Genomic DNA, 18967 nt, shown 5'->3' with positions numbered 1-18967 from the left:
GAAGCTGTTTAGAAGTTACATTACAAACCTAAATGGAATTGTTTTTTGTAGCCAGGATACACCCATACTTGACACTGGCTTCTTTTTATAGGCATACAAAATTTTTATATTATTTATATAATTTTTTCTGTATTTATATTATGCAACTTTAATACTATTAAATAATAGTAAACCCAACTGTGCTATAAAGCCAGGTCTGCTAAGAGATAAGAGGGGTTTCCATCAGTTCACATACAAGATAAATGTGAGCTGTTCAATGTACCAGCCAATGTGATTGACTGGAGGATTTACATATAAGAATAGAGATCTCCAGGAAAAATACCTAATGAGTGGATTCTTAATTAGCAGAAATGCCAACCTATGACTAATGCCTCCTGTGAGGAAGACACAAAAGTTTGTCTCATCTTTTTTAATACAGCCACATTATATCTTTTCCCTATATAGTGTTACTTTCCAAACTTTTCATACGAAACAGGGCTCCCCTTTCATTACATGCTGTCTAAAGCAAGGAACTTGTGGGATGAAGACGCATTGGTAACACTAATGAGTTGCACGTATGACCTTGGTGCATCACTCAATTCCTCCTGCTCTCTTCTTTCCATATCTGCAAAACTGAGTATTTCTGTATAGTGGTGATGCCAGCAATCAGAATTCATTTATAGAATACCAAACTCAAGCTCTTCAAGGCATGAATAAAAAGAAAACTATTTCAACCCTTATACATACACAGCCTTTCCAATAAAGCCTTCCTGCCTACATGGAGAGAGGACATGCTGTTGTAACAGCTTTTTCTAAAACTGGACGCTAAGTGGATTAAGATGTTTCAAGGAATTAAGTAATGCAATACAGAACTTGCACCTTCCTTGACACTAAAACCTGAAGCAATATGACAAAGCTTACCAGCCAAATTCAGAAATAACACAACTTCTTACCATTAGATCACATGTCATTATCTACTGTCCCCGATTTTGGACTTTTGAAGAGATATCTGGTAGCTTTACAGTGACATATAAGACAAGAGACTATTTTACCTGACTGATTTTAACTACCAGAAATCAGCCTGAACACACCTGAAGACAAACCTTGTAAGCAAATATGGTCCTCCCAAGACTAGGGTTGACCAGTATGAGGAGTATCTTGTGCTGGTGCTACCAACATTATCTGAGGTCTGCAAGCAATCAGAATTTCAGGACTCTCAACACTTCCTGCAGCACCAGTCTAGCACCAACATTTGCAGAAAATTAAGAAGATGAGAACAGAATTTTCATATTTGAAAATGCAGCACTACATACCATAGAACTTTCAAAATAGGAAAGACACTGTTCCCAGCACCACAACCAACCTAAAATCAGAAGAAAATCAAAAAGTTAAAATACATGAGCAAATAAAACCTCCTGGTTTTTTATCTTTCGTCTTACATGAGTTGGTAGGCAGGACCCATTAGGCCTGAAGGTATTTTGGACAGAAAAGGTATAAACAGCTCGTGCTACAATTCTCAAATCATTGCTATGATCATGTTTCTCCTCAATGGCTTTCTAAAGTTAAGAGAGAATCCACCTCTCAAACTGCATAGGAAAATACGATATTCTTGTCCAATTTCACCATTTGGCACAAATTAGTCAAGTACTTGTACTTCAAGAACAGAGCACTTTAAGGCATAAGTTTCCTTAGGAAATCTGAAACCCAAATTCCAGCGAAAATTGAATCTGACAGTCTAGCCCTCAATTCTGATTTGGGATAAACTTTAAAGGGAAAACAAAGCCAAGATTCTAGGTTTTTCTGAAAGTTTCTGCCATAAGTGACTGTAGTACGTACAATTCTGAAAGCTTACTTTCTTGATATTTATTAAGCGTCTTTAACAGGCTTTTGAGCAATTGAGTTCTGTATGATGGGTAGAGTATTTGCAGTGCATTACCTCTAATATTCTGTAAGTGGCATCACTACCAGGGAAGGATTCTAGCCTGCCAAGTTCTCCTCCACAGACTTTACCCTGAGGATTGTCAGCAGGAGATTTTTCTTGCTTTTTATTATATACATATCCTTGTACAGCAGTAGAACCACCTCCATCATTTTTCTTCCAATATTTTTCTCCTTCCTCAAACATTTCATTTTTGTGTAAAAAACTGTTGGTACTATTTATTTTTGTGTGTTCTGAAGATCTTTCTTCTGTTTTCAACTCTTGTCTCCTTTTCTCTGGAAGAATTTCTGGGAACTCTAGAAACAGCCAATTGCGATCCTTGAAAAAATTATTTTTATGAGTCTTGTAAAATTCATTCCAATATTTGCTAGCTTCTCTCTCATATTTATCTGAAATTCAAACAAAACAAAAACTTGGTGAATAGAAGCTTAGCTACAAAATACTGTAAAGCAAAATGGAACTTGGGACCCAAATTTACAGTTTAAAAATCCATAGTTTCCAACATTGTACATATTTAAATAAAAACATACAAATTTTGGGTCTTGTCTTAACCTGTGCTCAAAATAACTCCCATGAGGGTTTAATTAGATTTTATGCTACTTAGGATGGGGCAGACAGGCTTTCTGCATCTTTTTTTTTTTAATATACTGGCATAACAAAACATCACCAAAATATAAACCTGTGAATTTCTTAGGCAAGCTTTCATGTCTCAATAAAAACAATGCATCTTTTCAACTGAATGTTCTCCATGTTCTTCCTGTTTAAGAAATACTAAATTGAAATTAATTTCATTATTTATGAAATTCTATAAACAAATTGTTTTATTGATTGATTTATGTTTTATTGAAAATTTGTTGGTAGGTAGTCATGTCTCAAAAAAGTCATCAACTAGAAACCTAGTTCTGTGAACTGCAATGATAAATGCTACTGCGCAGCCAACAGACAGTAATTCACTCAACCATTCAACAATGCAGTTTTGACAGAATGTAACAATACAGTCAGAAGCAAAATCTTTGCTTTCTTACTTGCAAAACACTTCAGAGAGTCTTACAATAGACCTCTGAGTTAACTTTTAGTTCACAAAACATTCTAGCAGTGTTAGAATGTCAAAGAATAGGACTGGAAAGGTTTTCACTGGTCAGGGAACTCATACTCCTTCTCCACAGAAATTTGTGCAATCTTAAAATACAACCTTTCATATAGGTTTGACAGCTTTCTTCAGTAATAATTACAGTCCTTCACCATCTGTACAGATAGAGACCTTTTCCACTACCTAATCTGAAACTTCCTTACTGCAATTTAAGTCCAGTAATTCTTGGCCCATTAACAAAGCAGATAAAGCAACTGAAGTCTTTCACTATGTCTCCCATAAACAAGCTCTTCTCTAGATTGTCTAAACCTAACTCTCCTTTTTTTCCACAGAAGTCATGATTTTTAAAGTTCTGATCATTTTTATTTTTCTTCTCTAGATTGTCTCCAGTTGATTTATTACCTTTAGGTGCTGTATTCCGGTAAAGGCATTATCAACACAGAGCAAAAAAAAATACTTTACAAGGTTTACAGGCTGTAATCCTGTTTATAACTCCCAGCTTGCCATTTTGCAACAGCGTGACACTGCTGATTCAGCTAGTGATTCACCACAACCCTCAGATCTTCTGCAAAATGACTACCTAGCCAATTGTTCCAGAACCTAGTATATTTTTCAAGGAATTATTCCTAAGCAAAGTATTCTACATATATTTTTAGCAAATTTTTATCTTTCAGATCCTTTTTTCCAACATTTCTCCAGATCTTTCTGAATCCTAATCCCATCCTTCAACATACTTGAAACATCTCTTCACTTAGGATCATCTTCAAGTCTCCCATTTCCTGAGGTCACTAATGAAAATACCAAGCAGATCTGGACACAGAACAAAATGCTTCTCTGCCCAGCGCAGCCTTCCAATTCTGAAAGGCTCTCTAGGCATTCATTCACCCAAAAGCAGTTTCATTAGCTCTCGCTTGCCTAACTTGCTTATGAAAATGTCAAGTAAAGCAAGTTAGAAGCCTGACTAAGGATAAATTTCAGGACTTCTGCTGCTCTTTCCTTATCCCCGGGGCTGGTAACCTTCTCCAAGAAGGAAATTAGCTTGATTTTACATGATTTATTTTTGAAAAACATTTCTTGGCCAGTATTCATATCCTTTGTTCTTCCAAACCCAGTGTCTGCAAGCTCTGGATTAACTCTTCCAGTATTTTTCCAGGAACTGAAACTAATTATCTGACTCTTTTCTTTTCCCACCTCCCTTTTTAAAAAAGTAAATACTCTCTTTTCTGCTTTCCTAGTCATTCATGTACTCTATGGATGTACTTTGTAACCTGTTCTTCCTCAGTACCAGAACAAGATCTTTCCTCCTTCTCTAGCACTAATTGTGCTAGCCACTGGACTGCAGCTAACCCTTTCAAAGCAAGACTGATAAAAAGATAAGAATTACAGCTTTTTCAATGTCTCTTTTGTTGATGGTTTTCCCTTCCTCATCCTTAAGTACCAAACCAAATCTTTTTCTTGCTTTTCCCCCCTCATTCCCAAAGCATTTACAGAACTGTTTCTTGTTTGACATCTCTTATTAAGTGTACATCATATAATGTGTTGCCTTTTTTATTCTGTCCTTACTCACATACACTGACCCATTAATTCTTTTAATACAAATGCACAGAATAAATATATGGTGCATTTCTCCTGCTTCTCTCATTTAAATCTTAACATACTATTTCCTTAATCGCTACAGCTTTTCAGAGATAAACAAGGCTGAGTATTATCATTAGAGGCACAGACAGGCAGTGGGAAGCGGAAAGGAGGTGGCAGAATGCCTTGTCCTAGAAATCTGCATAATATTTTAAAATTAACATTTAATACCTCCAATTGTATTATTAAAGGGCAAGACCCAGCCATGCAGAGTAATTGTACAGACTTGTTTTATAATAAAACTGCAGAGTTGATTGAGGTCATATATACCAGATTTCGATAGTGTAAGTTGCACATTCACAGATTGCTCAGCTTCAGTATAAAATAACCCAACCCTTCTACTCAAAAGGTTCTTAAATCATCATCACCCCTTGTTATAGTCACTACTTTCCCACAAGTCTGCACAGAACCCTTGTAGTTTGATTCCCATCAAGTTTTCCAGATTTCAGAACTGAAGGAAAGCAATAGCTAAAGTCAGCCCTTCAGACTGTATTAGTATGGCATTACATAGATTCAAGTGAAAGAACACTTTACTTTCCATTCTTTCTCTGGTCACTCCTGCACCACTGTGTAATAACCACGCATCCAGTATTATTATCAATTTTTTGTTTCAGTTTCTATATTTAAGTAGTCTGACTACCAAATTTTCCAAAGCCTGTAAAAATGACAAAACTAATAAACATATAACCTTCTGAGACAAAAAAATCCCTTAGTCAATCGATCTTTCTCCTTAACAGAATCTTTCAATACAAATAGGTATGCCTGAGAAGAAACTGGATGCGTTAATAAGTAAATCAAATTCCAGAAGGTAGTATCATGAGTTCATTCAGTTTAACTTCCCTTGTTTTAATGAGGCTCATCAGAACTACTCTGTTTTAGTGATGCAGTAGTATTGTTGAAATCTGTCTTGTCTTTTTTCCCCCTTACTGTAGTTTCCAAGGCCCCAAAATAACCTGCTTGTTAGCTTCAGTCTAGTTCATTGTTCACACAAATAGGCCAAAATGTACTTCCACTTGCAGAATGAAGCTGAAGCTTTCTGAAGGAACACTATCAGCAATGCTCACCTATTCAAGTTCTAAACAGAGGGGCATTCATAGGAAATGTCCTTGAATTCTTGTATTTCTTGGCAATAGACAAATGCCTGATTATTCCATTTCTCACCAGCACAAACTAAGTTCTAATTGATTGGAGATGAAGAATGAAAGGTTCCGTGAGCCACATGGTTACACAGTTTACTTCTCAATTATGAGCTCTTTTTCAACTTTTATACACAAACCAAATGAAAATACCAGATACCAGACGTAATTTTTGAAAAACAAACATCATACTCCTGTATTTAGATAAAGAATATGAGAGGTAACAGAAAAGGGCAGGGTGACAATCCCATAGCATTCAAAGTGATGAAGGGCACACAATCCAAGATGCATTCACAGGTAATTCAATTAAAATCCAACATGTACCCTAGTTACACCAATGAAACTGAGCACAGGATCATAAGGACACCATCTAATTTGACAGGTTCAAGACACGCTAAGTAAACTGAGGTTCCAGGACATCCAAGTAATTCTTTTCAGAATATCCTTCTAATAAAGGAACAAATCAAGAATCCAGTCTTCTATGTTACTATCAAGTTGATACTAGGGCTTTAGCATACATAACTATTCTAGAGTTTAGTCTAGGGTTTATTTTACCAGTTTGAACCTAGAGCTATCATTCTTCAGAAATGCAGAATACATTCAGTTTCCCTTCTAAAAAACAGGTATGAAATTCTTTAATCATTTACAGAGCAGATTCCGCATGATGTATTGGAATACCTTCCACGCAAAGTGTACACACTGCTTCCTGAAGCACTCCCAGCTCAGCCCAGCCAAGGCAGCAAGCTGGCACCAGCTGGGACCAGTACAATTTCATGGCACTTAAATGAAAGTTAAATGGTGCAATGTACAAACACTAGTTCTCTAAATACTCTACAAATCATTAAAAAGCATTTGAGTATTGTACATGGGAATTTTAATCCCCAGCACCCTAGCTGGCTGCAAATTAATTCCTTTTGATGAAGTAACAGTCCTGTGTATTAGCAGTTTTATTCTGAAGCACTGCAAAAGGAGCCAGAACTTGCAACTCCACCATACTGATGTACTTGTTTTACACAGAGCCTACTGACCCACCAAATGCAAAATTGCTCAAATAAGTAACTGAATTGCTAGAAAAACACACTTTGATACGATCTGTTGAGGCAACAAAGGAAGGGAGGGGAGGAGGGAACAGACATGACCCAACCACAAATTTAGACAAGAGAATGTAGAAATAAAAAGACTGCTCCTGGATTTCAAACCATCTTTAAATGCTTTAATAGCATTAAAATAGGAAGCCATTTTAAGCCATTAGGAAATTGTTTACCTTGATCTTCCCATTGGACTTTCACAAGTGAGTTCTCTGCCACTTTTTCCTTGGCATTCTCCTCTTCTTCTTGTGACCACTGCATGTGGTCCCTGCAAAAGACAGTTGAAGAACCAGCCTTTAAATAGCATTTTCCATAATCTTTTTTTAACAGGGAAAACAGTCACAAATTACCTACACTGTCTCAAGTACATTTTCTTTTTGAATGCAAGCAAATGACCACAAGGAGACTGACAGCTAAAAACTAAGTTTCAGCATATAATAGATAAAAGTTACTAGTTAGGTAAAACTGAAGTTATACTTGAGTATATATACTGTATATATATACTGTAGTAGTATGCATTTTTTTCTTAATAACAGAATTAACACATATCCTATAAATTGAGTGCCTGTATAAGAAAGTATTTTGAGTGTCCCATTAAAGTTGTGTTTAGCTGAATAGAATAACAGACCTATCAGCAAACATCCTGATGCAAGAAACTTCTCACATTACTAATGTTCATGATGAGGAACAAAGTTAATTTAGCAAAAGAATCAGCTGTTCCTGAAACAGGGAGCATAATCCACCTATTCAAGAAGAACAGGATTTTACTGATTTGGTGAATAGAGACAGAAAACATTGAGAAAAAAGAATGAGACATTCCTAAGAAAAGACAAACAGTGCTACAATGGCTCCAGTCTATGCTATCTTTATTTGTGTAAAGTGGTTAACAAAATGTTATTTTCCTACATTAAATGGTCAAAAAATCAAGCCAAGATCTGACCCTGATGATTAAACTGCCTTCCCTGCAGATTCTGTTTGGATCAGGCCACAATGGGGAGTGCCCAAAAACGTGCTGCTGGCAGCTCTTAAAAGCAAATCAGCTGTCCCTCCAAATCAATCAGTCTGAACAGTTTTAGAAATCAGATTAAATTCGATAATATAATTCATGTACGCTATTAGATCCTAATCCTACTGAAATTAATTAACTGAAAGCCTATGACTAAAATTCCATTGGTTACTATGGGAAAAGGAACAAGGTGCCAACTTGAAAAGAGTTAGTTGTCTTTAAAAGCTAACAAGCATCTTCCTGCTCCATACTTGGTGACATATAGATAATCTAATCCTTAGACCTTCACTGTTTCTCTTTTGTTAATTGTGGGAGGCTAATTGGTATGTATTTGTCTGCTTGCCTCAGACTTGATTTCCAAATCTGTACTGAAGTATTTCTCATTACTGTCCCCAGCAGGTTGCCTCTCCCCTTCCTGTATTTGTTCATATACCAAATGTTTCTGTGCAGTGTCAAGGCTCTGACAGATGTGCCGTAGTAGAATAAAACTGAATGACCAAAGCATTACTAGGCAGTCATCCTCTCGGAAAGACTTGCTTCCCTCAATGCCATCACCATTTTTGACCTTGCCTATTTCAGCAAGCTGAAACCAAGGACTATACAGATGACAACATTATAGCCAGCCCTTCCGACAGATGACTTGCTGTGGTGTAAGCTTTAGCTGAGTAATTTTAATCCATTATTGTGTGTCTGTCAGAGCCCTTAAAGGCTTTACACACAATATTATAGGTGCCTGAAGTCCATCATCATCATCAACATCTTTTTTTCCTTTTGCCCCTCCCTGGAAATTCATAAAGCTGAAGAAAGATCTTTTGGCTCTTTCCTATAAATTTCTATATGGAAGACCCCAAACACAGGACTGTAGCAGCATGTCTTGATCAAAATCCAAAGGACAGTGGACATAGCATAGTTCTTATGCAAACTGTTTACGTATTTTGGATGCTTCAAATGGGGCAGCTCCTTCAGCAATAGAAGTTGGCAGGAAAACAACACAGAAGAATTCTAAGCACAGAAGTTTTTAAATACAGAAGTGTTTTAAGCTAAGCATTGACAGCAGCAAAGCAAACTACCCATTTTAACCACACCAGATCTGTTAATATGAGTAGGCCTGACATGAGATTGAGTAATGCTACTTTCAGTTCAGCTTATTCAACATAGCCCTTTTCCATTAATTTGTTTGCTAACATAGGGTTTAATTATCTCTGAAAACAAACATATGAAAACTATGCCAGTTAACAACCTGAATAGAAGCAGACATTTTTTGCTCCAATGTTTAATATCATTCATTATTCTCTCTTGAAATGACAGAAAAGGACCACAGCAAATATCTAAAGCATTAGTTTCCAGATTTAATTTGCTTAGTATTCCTAGCAGCAATGGTAGCAGCTTTTGGCTCCCTGCCAATTTACACACAGGCAAAAAGAAAGATGCCACTTTATGAAGTATCAAAGATGGTAAGTGGAAAACAAAATGATATAAATTTTCATAGCTGAATGCTAAGGTAGATGATTCTCTTATGCTCACCCTGCATGATCTAATATTTAGTTCAACCACCACTCATCCTGATCCCCCTTACCTCCCTGGTGAGACCCCGGCTGACTCAGCAAGTTCCAGATCCAAGGACCTCCTCTCACTTCATAGCCAGGTTCTTGATTTTTTAAGACCATTACAACTTCCATGCAACCTCTGCTCCCACTCAGTTTCACCTGTTTTCCCTTCTGAGATACATGGACGGATTCATCTGCAGATCCACTTTCTAAACAACCCTGTTCCTTGCAATCCCATCTTCACAATCCATCCCAACCACCTGCATCGTAGTTTGATAACTCTGTATTAGACTGTCACCAAAAGCTAGCAAGAAAATCTGAAGCAATACATGATCAGCTATTTGGCAGGAAATTAAAAAATGAAACAAAACTGAGTTTCATTGAGGTCCAATGTTACAGAAAAGGATGGCCTTTATCTTAAAATCTTTTCCTGCCTTGACTATATAGCCTACATTTGAACAAGCATTCACACAATTAAACGATTTTTCCACCTAGCAGGAGCTACTGAGTCTTGAAGATGCTTAAACACTATACTGCATATAGATTTATGAAACACTGAGACAAACTTCACACTCTTAACACAATAACTAGCCAGCTTCCAGCTTCCTTGACCAAGGAACTTACAGAAGTATAAATAACTCCACATTCGACCATAAGATAGCATGCGCTGAGGACCATGGCTTGGGGACATCTGGTTTAGAAAACAGTAACAGATGACAGATCTAGTTGCATATCTTACCTCATGAGTTAAGCCCAAATTTAGAGACTAAAAAGAATAATGAAGATATTAGTTTATTAACCAGAAGACAGTCTTCTGCATCATAGTCTTCTCTTAAGATGTTTTTATTCATCAGAATTTTATTAGAGAAACTTCTGAAATAATCTAATTAAAAAGTAAAATGGACCAACCAATAAATAAAATGGACTACTAAAAAGAATAATAGCTTCTAAAAAACCCAGCAAGTTGGAAACTTCATTTCAGAACAAAAGCTTGTCTATTAACCTCTGACAGTTGCCAGCAAGGGACAAGTCTTAAAAGAACTGAGGATTACTTTCATGAAGTAAAGTCCTGAAACTTGTCATCTGTTACTCCTATGTTATGTTAGCCATTGGTTATCATTAGCCACATCCAGTCCCTTTTCTAATTTTGCTAAATCCTTGCTCTCAAAAATGCGTGTGGCAGAAATCAAAAATACACTTTAAAATAGTCCAGAAAATAATTTCTTGTATAGCTTCCAAATTCGCCTCTTCTCATCAAGTATTCCTTGTTCTTAAGTTATGAATTATAAGAATAAAAATTCCTCATCTTCCAGATATCTTAGGTAGATACTTTTCTACTTTCTAGACAAATTTAGGTATTCCTATATCCTTCTGACACTTCCTGTATCACTTATTGTTTTGTATTCACCTCCATTCCATGGTCAAAAATCCTAGCCTTTTCAATCTCAATTTTCCCCCCGTGTTGACCAGCATTCTCACTCTTTTCTGAGCCCGCATTAATCATAAAAATACCATTCATAGATGGAGATGTACTGCAGCAAAACAGGGCAATTCTTATTTTTGTTAACCTTTACATGTTAATGTTTTCTCTGCTGTTACATCACTTATTTATGTTAAGATTCAGTTTACTTTTTTTTTTAACAGTTGTGCACTGTATGAAATCTCTCCTGAACTATCTGTAACATCTTCAGTATACCTTTAGGAGAACACAAGTAATTTGCATGTTCCTTTCAAAACAGTGTCAATTTTAGAATACAGCACTAACCCAGCATGCAAATGCTGTTGTACTGAACTAGTACTCTCTGCCATTATAAAAAGCACAGGCTATCTTATCTCTACACCTTCTGTCTTCTAATAAATTACTGATCTATAACAATATTTTGTCTTTCATTCCGTGACTAACTATTGGCTCAGCAGATTTTTAGTCAAGACACTGAAAACTCATAACTGTCACATTACTTGTGACAACCTCAAGTTTTCTGTAATACTACCTTTACACAATTAGTGTAAGTAGACTTTACACTGTCTATTCTGGCAGTCCATTGTTATATATATATATACACACACACACCCCCCATTATTCATCATAGTAAATACATAAAAATTTATGAAAATCAGTCTTGAAGAAACATCTCACCACATATTATGCTCAAAAACTTTAGAAGGATCAGTTAAAATCCGTGATCCAAGTGGAACAGCTGGGCGTCTACTACTTTGGTGCCTCTGCTGCATCTTGCTTTTTCTCAGACAGAAAGCAGAAAGCCTTGTAATGAAATTCATTTTGTTTAGAGACCTGAAAACACAATTAACTCAAATTACAGTTTTGCTGTAACTTAATTGTTTATGTCACTTACATGAGAAACTGGTCAAATAATTAAGCACCAATATCAGCTTTAGTAATAATATTTTACTGTAGTATCAATTTAAATGCTTTTTAGAAAACAGCAACATCCCTTTAGCACACTGAAAGCCCAAATAATCCCAAAGTAGGCTACTGGAATGAAACCAGTTGAAAGATGAATTATTTGGTATCATTTCAAGGTCTGTCAGGCAGATGAAAAAAAGATAATACACAATAAAACAAGAAACCAAGTTGACACTGTACCTTTAAGACGACAAGCAAGGACTGACCCGTAAAGAAACCACTTGTTCTAGTGGGTACACACTGTCACCAAGATTAACATTTTTCACCCCACTCACTAGGTAACTCACTGGTCACCTGACTAGGTCTTCAAAAGATTTCATTCTAGAACTGTGACTCTGGTTTTATGCTTTTAGGTAGGAAATTAAAGATATTTTTTTTAACATGTAAACATTATGCACCAGAGAGACTTCCAAACTTTCTGCCATGTCTTCTTTTGATCTCTGTTCAATGCCCTCTTTGAAATGAGCGGGTTTAAATGTTGACTTCTATTCATGCATATTACAAAGTGCCTGAGGCTTTTCTATTACATGTACAATTCTGTCTTAAATTGCTATATTTTACTTTACTTGGAATCTCTTCATACAGTATTAATGAAAGATAACAAGTGTTTGTAGCTACTACCAGAATTTTGTATTGTTAGGGGGTATTTTTGTGTTCTGTTTTGGTTTGTTGGTTGGTTTTCTGCACTTTTTTGCATATTCTCATTAAGATAGCCTTTCTAGGAGATGAGTAAAACGAAATACCTCTCCTATTATACAATTTCCTGATGGGCCTTTGTTCTTTTTCCCTTCAGGTGCTCTGCATATGACTTTAAACGTTATTCTTAGTCCTATTTTTCTTTCCTGCCCCCCCCCCCCTTTTTTTTTTTGAGTGCTTCTGTATAAACCACACATACAAATTTAATGCACTAGAAATACAAAATGTAGTTATAAAAGAACAGGCACGAGACATTATTAGAAAACATTCTGTGCAAACTGGTTACAAACTCAAGATTTTTATCTTGCAGAAAACAATACTATTTCATCACAAGTATTGTGAACAATAAAAAAAAGAATAATTTGTACACATCAATACAAAACCTGGCAAAGGAATCACTTCAATTAAATGAACAATTCCTCATTTAAGGTGTACTTTTGAATGAGATATGCTTCAAAAAGGGCATTGTTTACTCATTTTAAGCCTACAGGAAAAAAACAGGAAGAAATATTAATATTTCTTTTTATTTGTCAAAGATTAAATAAAATTAGGTTTGCTTTTTGGCTGTCAACGCCAAATAAATCCAGATAAATTTTGGCTGCTGGGACTGCAATGTTAGCAGTATATGGGGCATCACCATACAGAGAAAATCTAACATTTAGTCCTATTAAAAAATTAACCCCCCTTCTAATGTTAATGAGTTTGTTATGGCTCCTTCTTATTTTTTTAATGTGGCTCGGCAACTGAAACAATTCCAGTTTATACTTTAATTACTACAAACAGTTCATGCTTTGCTTTTGAAAATATGTATGCATTTTTCATAACACAACACATAATTATTAACATATAAGAGATATTATGAAATAGTAATTACGAGACATGAAAATTAAGACATCATGACTATTTCTGTAAGATGTGTAATTTACATAAAAGCAATGTTCTTGAAAACAAAAACAAACAGAAAATTCCCCAAAACCCCAAACCACAATCTGATATAAAATTATTATTATTAAATTATAGAAATGTGTGGATAAGGATTCCATGATTATGTTGCAGACTGTTTACAAATCCTCTTCCTCCTTCAATCATTCAAAAAGACCTGAGTTAGTATCTTGCATTTCCTGTGCCAGCATTGATACTCAACATAAAATACAGTGATTCAGCTGCTAGGCTAGTCACATAATTTTTCTTGGCTTTCTAAATATCTCAGTAAGAACATGAAAAGATGCACAGATGGGATTATAGTCAGATGACTAAGATGATCTTGCATCAGTAAAATCCAGAGGCAACTCTTTTTATGAAAATGTGATCCTTTGAGTGATAATTGCACCAATTTTTGCTGATACATTCTGAAACATCAAGAAAATGCAAGGAGAGCAGGGTAAGTCGAGTTCACTGTTATATCCGGTGTTAAATGTGAAGGAACTCCTTGGGGATGTGTATGTATATCCCTGAGAGTTAGTGTGATCCATAGATCATGAGATTAATAGGCAATCTGGTTACTAAAAGTTCAAAAAGCATCTAAATTACATTTTCAGAAGCAAGTCATTGCTCAATTGTTTCTCTAATTGATTTTGTTAATGAAACAGGCAAACACTCTTTTTCTTTGTCAGATAAGATGATCATACCCTGAAGCCATAGCAGCAGGAAATGTTGTCTGAAAGAATTAGGTGTTATTTCCTCATTCAGAGGGTCAGAAAGGCTTTATGTTTGATTATTCTTTAAGGATATCATCATGAAACTGAATTACATTAAAAATACCTACATTTTGTAGCAGCACAACTATTTTTCAGAAATAAACTTTAAAAGAAAAAACACACTTGGTAACCATGCTGAAAAGCAACATGGAAGGCTTTTTTTAACCTGTGGAGCACTGCCTTTTAGCCTTTAGAATTTTGTCATTATTATGAATACAGATCAGGCTCTCAGTTTAGTTGAGAAACTTTAAAAAAAACAGCCTTGAAACTCCTCTGCTCCTCCCCAAACAGTCTACACAGCACCTTTAGTACAGCTTTTTGAAGGCAGACATGCAGAAGAAAGCATACCCATGAAGCGCTAGCTAGCTATACCTGAAATAATACATTCCTAACTGATGTTAGCATTAAAACCTCTGAGCAGTTACATCCACCAAGGAAAAACTAAAGACAGAGGAGAAAAGAACTGTTGTAATCTTGTTTTTAAAATAGTGAATTTCACACCAAAGCATGCATAAGCCACTTAATTGAAGAGTAAAACCCTTGAGAAGTACCAGTTCTGAGAGATGTCAGGGGTCAGGGGGAACACAACACATGGAAATAACTTGTTGGTTTTGTCCAAGAACCTAGTTCAGTGAACTTATTGGATGAAAACATTTTGAAATTTGACTCATCTCCACCTACAAAGCTAACAACTTCTTCCATCTCCAGTAACTAAGCTTACTTGTAGAGTCTCTGTTATAAAGAAAAAACGCCCCTATATTAGGAAGATTATGTGCAGCTTATGTTACAGTTCTAGACTGAAAAGTATTCTGGAAACAATGAACTTCATACAATTACTTCTGCTTGGCACCTAGAAGCTTATCTACACAATACTTGACAATTAATCCCCAATGCTCTCCTGTGAAGCATAGCTGACCTGTTTTATCACCATCAAACGCTACCAAAACTCAGAACACCTTGCCACTTGCATAAGTTTTGTGTAATCAGTGACATAAAGTTAAAAATTCTTCAAGATAATGGTAAGACAGTGGTTATTTTTTACATACATACATCTTAATATTTCAAATCAAGGCAGGGGGACAACGATGACTTTACTGTCAACTGCATTCATTCATTAAGTGAACACTTAATGCTATTCTACACTACAAACATGCCCTCTTGGGGCTTCATGATTTCTCTTTCAATGATATACTTAAAATTATGCACATTTGAAACAATAGGATATTTCACAACTTCTCAAACTCAGCAGATCTAAAACTCTCAAGTTTTTTTCCTTCTCATGCATCATCTCCAGTAACGATGCAGACCTCCCTGTGGGCACACAGCAACTTCTGCAGAGAACTGACTCCCAAGGGGAAAAGAAAAACAAAAACAAAAAGGTATTTAAATTTATTCTGACTCCTGTAGAGACAGCACAGTTAACATCACTTAAAAAACAACAGCAGATAAAAACAAACAAACCCTACCAGATACAATTTCAACCGCATGTACAGAAATATTCAGTAAGAAGATCCTGTTCTTACACCACCTGCCAGGTGGCCTGTTAAATAGTCAAGCAAAGAGGAAACAGTTTACACAGTGGTAGAGGGACAGAGGGAGATAAAACAAGTCATTTACTGAAAACGTTTACCTGAATCACCATGCATCCAGAAGATCAGCAACAGAACTTGAAGGTATGTTATCTGGGATTAAAAAAAAACCACAAAAGTATGTAGGTACTACACAATCACTTCTAAAAGTAAGAAAGCAGACAAACAGCTGCTAGGGATAAACAGAGAGCTAGAACCCCTTGAGAATTAAAAAAAAATTATTATTTAATATCCTAATTTTGTATTTATTGAGAATTTTTTCACAGCCACTATTCTCCATCATGATACTCGTGTTGGAATTATTCTGCTATATAAACTATTTTTGCAATATCTTATGAAACTACAGGTTTTATAATTGTATTTTTATTCTTTTATTTTTAAGAAGCAATCATACCATTCCTATAAAAAAGGGAAAATGTTCTTCCATTGAGACTATGAACTATGGCATTAATTCTTGATGGCATATGCATCTATTGATCTCAGAAAACAGTGGAAGCAAAGAAAGCCTTCTCCTCAATACCGAGGGAATGAGCTATGCTAGTTAATCTGTTTTTAAGTAATGAAGACAGTTTGAAAAAATGCAACTAAAGATAAAATAATGGCAACTGCAAAATCAGAGACACAAATGGCCAACAAGGAAGAAACAGCTACCTTAGAAAGACAGATTTACTGAATCTTTAATCAATTTATGTGAACATGAAATAACTAACAGAAGCATTTTATTTTAATTGTATGGATGGAATTCAGGTGCTACAGGCAACTAATGTAATTTGTTCTATCCTAAACTAAACCTGAGTTCCTATTTGTTTTTTCACTTGCAAAGGCAGGTAATAAAACATTATGATAGAAGCTCATTAAAAAAATGCTAACTCAAGAAAATCAGTATTTTAAGGAAATGTAGGAATTTTGCTGACACTTTGATATATTCAAACATTTTTATTTTTTGAATCATGGAGAGATTTTGTTTTGATCAGGACAAGTGTTTTTTTGAAATTGCATCATTTCAATTTATAATATGGATGTTCTGACTTAACTATCAAAGGCTATTTTACCTTTAAAATGAAGCTTTAATAAAGTATTTTAACTGAATTCAAGACACTGAATCCAAGATACTTCAACTTGTGAAGAATACTTTCATTCCAACTGAAGCTCAAACTATATTTCAATATTCTAGAATAGTTCTTGGAATGGAATTTCTACTTTTGTACTTAATCTGTTTATAACAACATTTTCAGTGTTAATTGTCCTCCTGTTCCCTGTTTGTAACACCTACTAAAGGCACACTCAGAAATAGTGCAACTAAAATAATTTGAATAATTAAAATCAAGAAGATACCAGTCACTCAGTACAAATTTCTTAGATATTGCATGACATAAAAAGCCAAATTCATAAATAATTCCTTAGGCTACAATTCGGTAAATACCTGTACATTTGTTTAATTTAACAGACAAGTTGTCTTCCCACGTAACCATGAGTGTTGGTAGGATATGGGATTTAAGTATGGAAGCATTCTGTGTAATCCTCTACTTTTTCCCCCTTCTTCCATGAGGTAATTCCTATCTTTTCCTGTTACTTACACAGCAAAATACAACACAAAGCTGATTTACTAGATTAATCTACTCACAAGTCTAACATCAAGAGCAATGGTAAACATAGCTCAGAAATAAGGATTCCTAGTTAACCTGTGCACCCTCTGCTGGCTGGTGCTTAGAGAGGAAGAAGAAAAAAAACAACTAAAAAAAAAGCTGTTTTGACTTTATGTATAGATAGATAGGCCCAGTGAACATCCATCTAAGTCTCTAAATATATCTTTCAATCACTTAAATTGTTTTTCAACCCTATTTTCTACAAAATACTGGACATGTAACTGTGTTGCCTAACCACCACATTTTTCTTTTATTAAAGATGCTGAAAGTAGAGATAGAGCAAGATGCATTTAACTACTATCACTGGAGACCCTCGTTCATTTACATCCCTGGCAAGACTCCAGATGTCCACGAGGACTTTGCTTAGGTGCAACCTGCCCTGTCAGCTCTGAAGTCACTGGCAATGCTGCAGATCCAGCTAACAGTATGCTCCTCTAACGTCCTCTTCAGAGGAGCAACTGCAGCCACTGTGTTTGCGAGTTTAGCTCACTTCATAGCAATAATTGCAAAGCCCCAGCAAACCAGGGGAACCTTTCTTTTGTTACAGCATCAGCAAAGACTAAAGGTTCCGCTCAGAGATCCTGAAGGAGAGACAGAAACAGATAAAAGATCAGCAGCTTCCACGTTACCCCGCTTGGGCGCCTGGCCTCTGGCAAGGAAGGGACACGAGTTTTTCCACAGACTTCAGGGGCTCTGCTGGCAAGAGGCTCGCGAGGGCAGTGACAACTTTTGGGATGCAGCTCTAAAAATATAAAAACCAAGTGTCACACATCTGAAGACTTGCTGGCGACCCCGGAGTTTTAAACAAACCCTTTCAGCCCACCCCTCACCCCGGGTGCGGGTACCCTCAGACCGCCACCGCGGCACCCCAACTGCCGCGGGCGTCCCCCGCCCTCCGCCAGAGGGCGCCACCCGCCCCGCCGCCGGGGGCTCACCCCAGCGGGAGGGCATGGAAAGAAAAAAAGATAAAGGTTCCCGCTTTGCTTGCGCTGAGCTGTCACTAGTAGAACCTTCCCGCCTTTTTTGATCAAAAAATCGGCGCGTAAAATGCTTCCACTGACACGCTCCGCACGGCGACGCGCGCTGCGTTTACTCCGCTCCCTTCAGCGCAGCGCAAGGCAGCGGGGCCCGGCCTGGGGCAGCGGGCCCGGGGCGTGGGCGGGAACGGCGGCTCTCACCGACCCCCGTGCAGCGACCCTCCTCCTGCCCCGCGGGCCCCCGGCCGGCCCGGCACCTCCACCTGCTCCCGGCCGGCTCAGCCCGGCCCGCCCCGGGCGGCGCCCGCCGCGCCTGGCCTGAGGGAGCGGGCGGGCCGCGGCGGGGCATGGCGGGAGGCGTAGTCCGCCCGCGCCGCGCAGCTCCGCCGGCGAAAACTACAGTACCCGGCGGGCGGCGGGGGGAGGCGGTGGCGCTGCGGGGGTGCTGCCGCCTGGCGTGGGTGGCTCGGCGGTGGCGGGGGAGACGCGGTGCGCGCCCCGCCGGGTGTACGCGCGG

At 37.2% G+C, this 18967-nt stretch overlaps 1 protein-coding gene across 16 annotated transcripts in view; it reads right to left on the bottom strand.

The window, feature by feature from the left end:
- Positions 1 to 18967, bottom strand: part of METTL8 (methyltransferase 8, methylcytidine) — a 35059-nt gene that overhangs the window by 15840 nt on the left and 252 nt on the right. For 4 of the 16 annotated variants that reach the window (XR_008748417.1, XM_055812105.1, XM_055812100.1 and 1 more), the window contains exons 1-8: positions 18856 to 18875; positions 18103 to 18215; positions 15869 to 15920; positions 15705 to 15778; positions 11558 to 11713; positions 7044 to 7135; positions 1916 to 2307; positions 1293 to 1342 (exon numbers count right to left, since the gene is read on the bottom strand). Coding sequence is in view for 15 of the 16 variants with exons in the window: in XM_055812105.1 (XP_055668080.1) it covers positions 1293 to 1342; positions 1916 to 2307; positions 7044 to 7135; positions 11558 to 11700 (677 nt within the window). In the remaining variant the exon portion in view is untranslated. The other 12 variants (XM_055812103.1, XM_055812099.1, XM_055812092.1 and 9 more) reach the window with 10 other exon arrangements.

Source organism: Falco peregrinus, chromosome 8, assembly GCF_023634155.1.
Source record: "Falco peregrinus isolate bFalPer1 chromosome 8, bFalPer1.pri, whole genome shotgun sequence".
Classification (NCBI taxonomy): domain Eukaryota; kingdom Metazoa; phylum Chordata; class Aves; order Falconiformes; family Falconidae; genus Falco; species Falco peregrinus.
The sequence above is the reverse complement of the archived record's forward strand: the minus strand, read 5'-3'. Positions and strand labels throughout refer to the sequence as shown.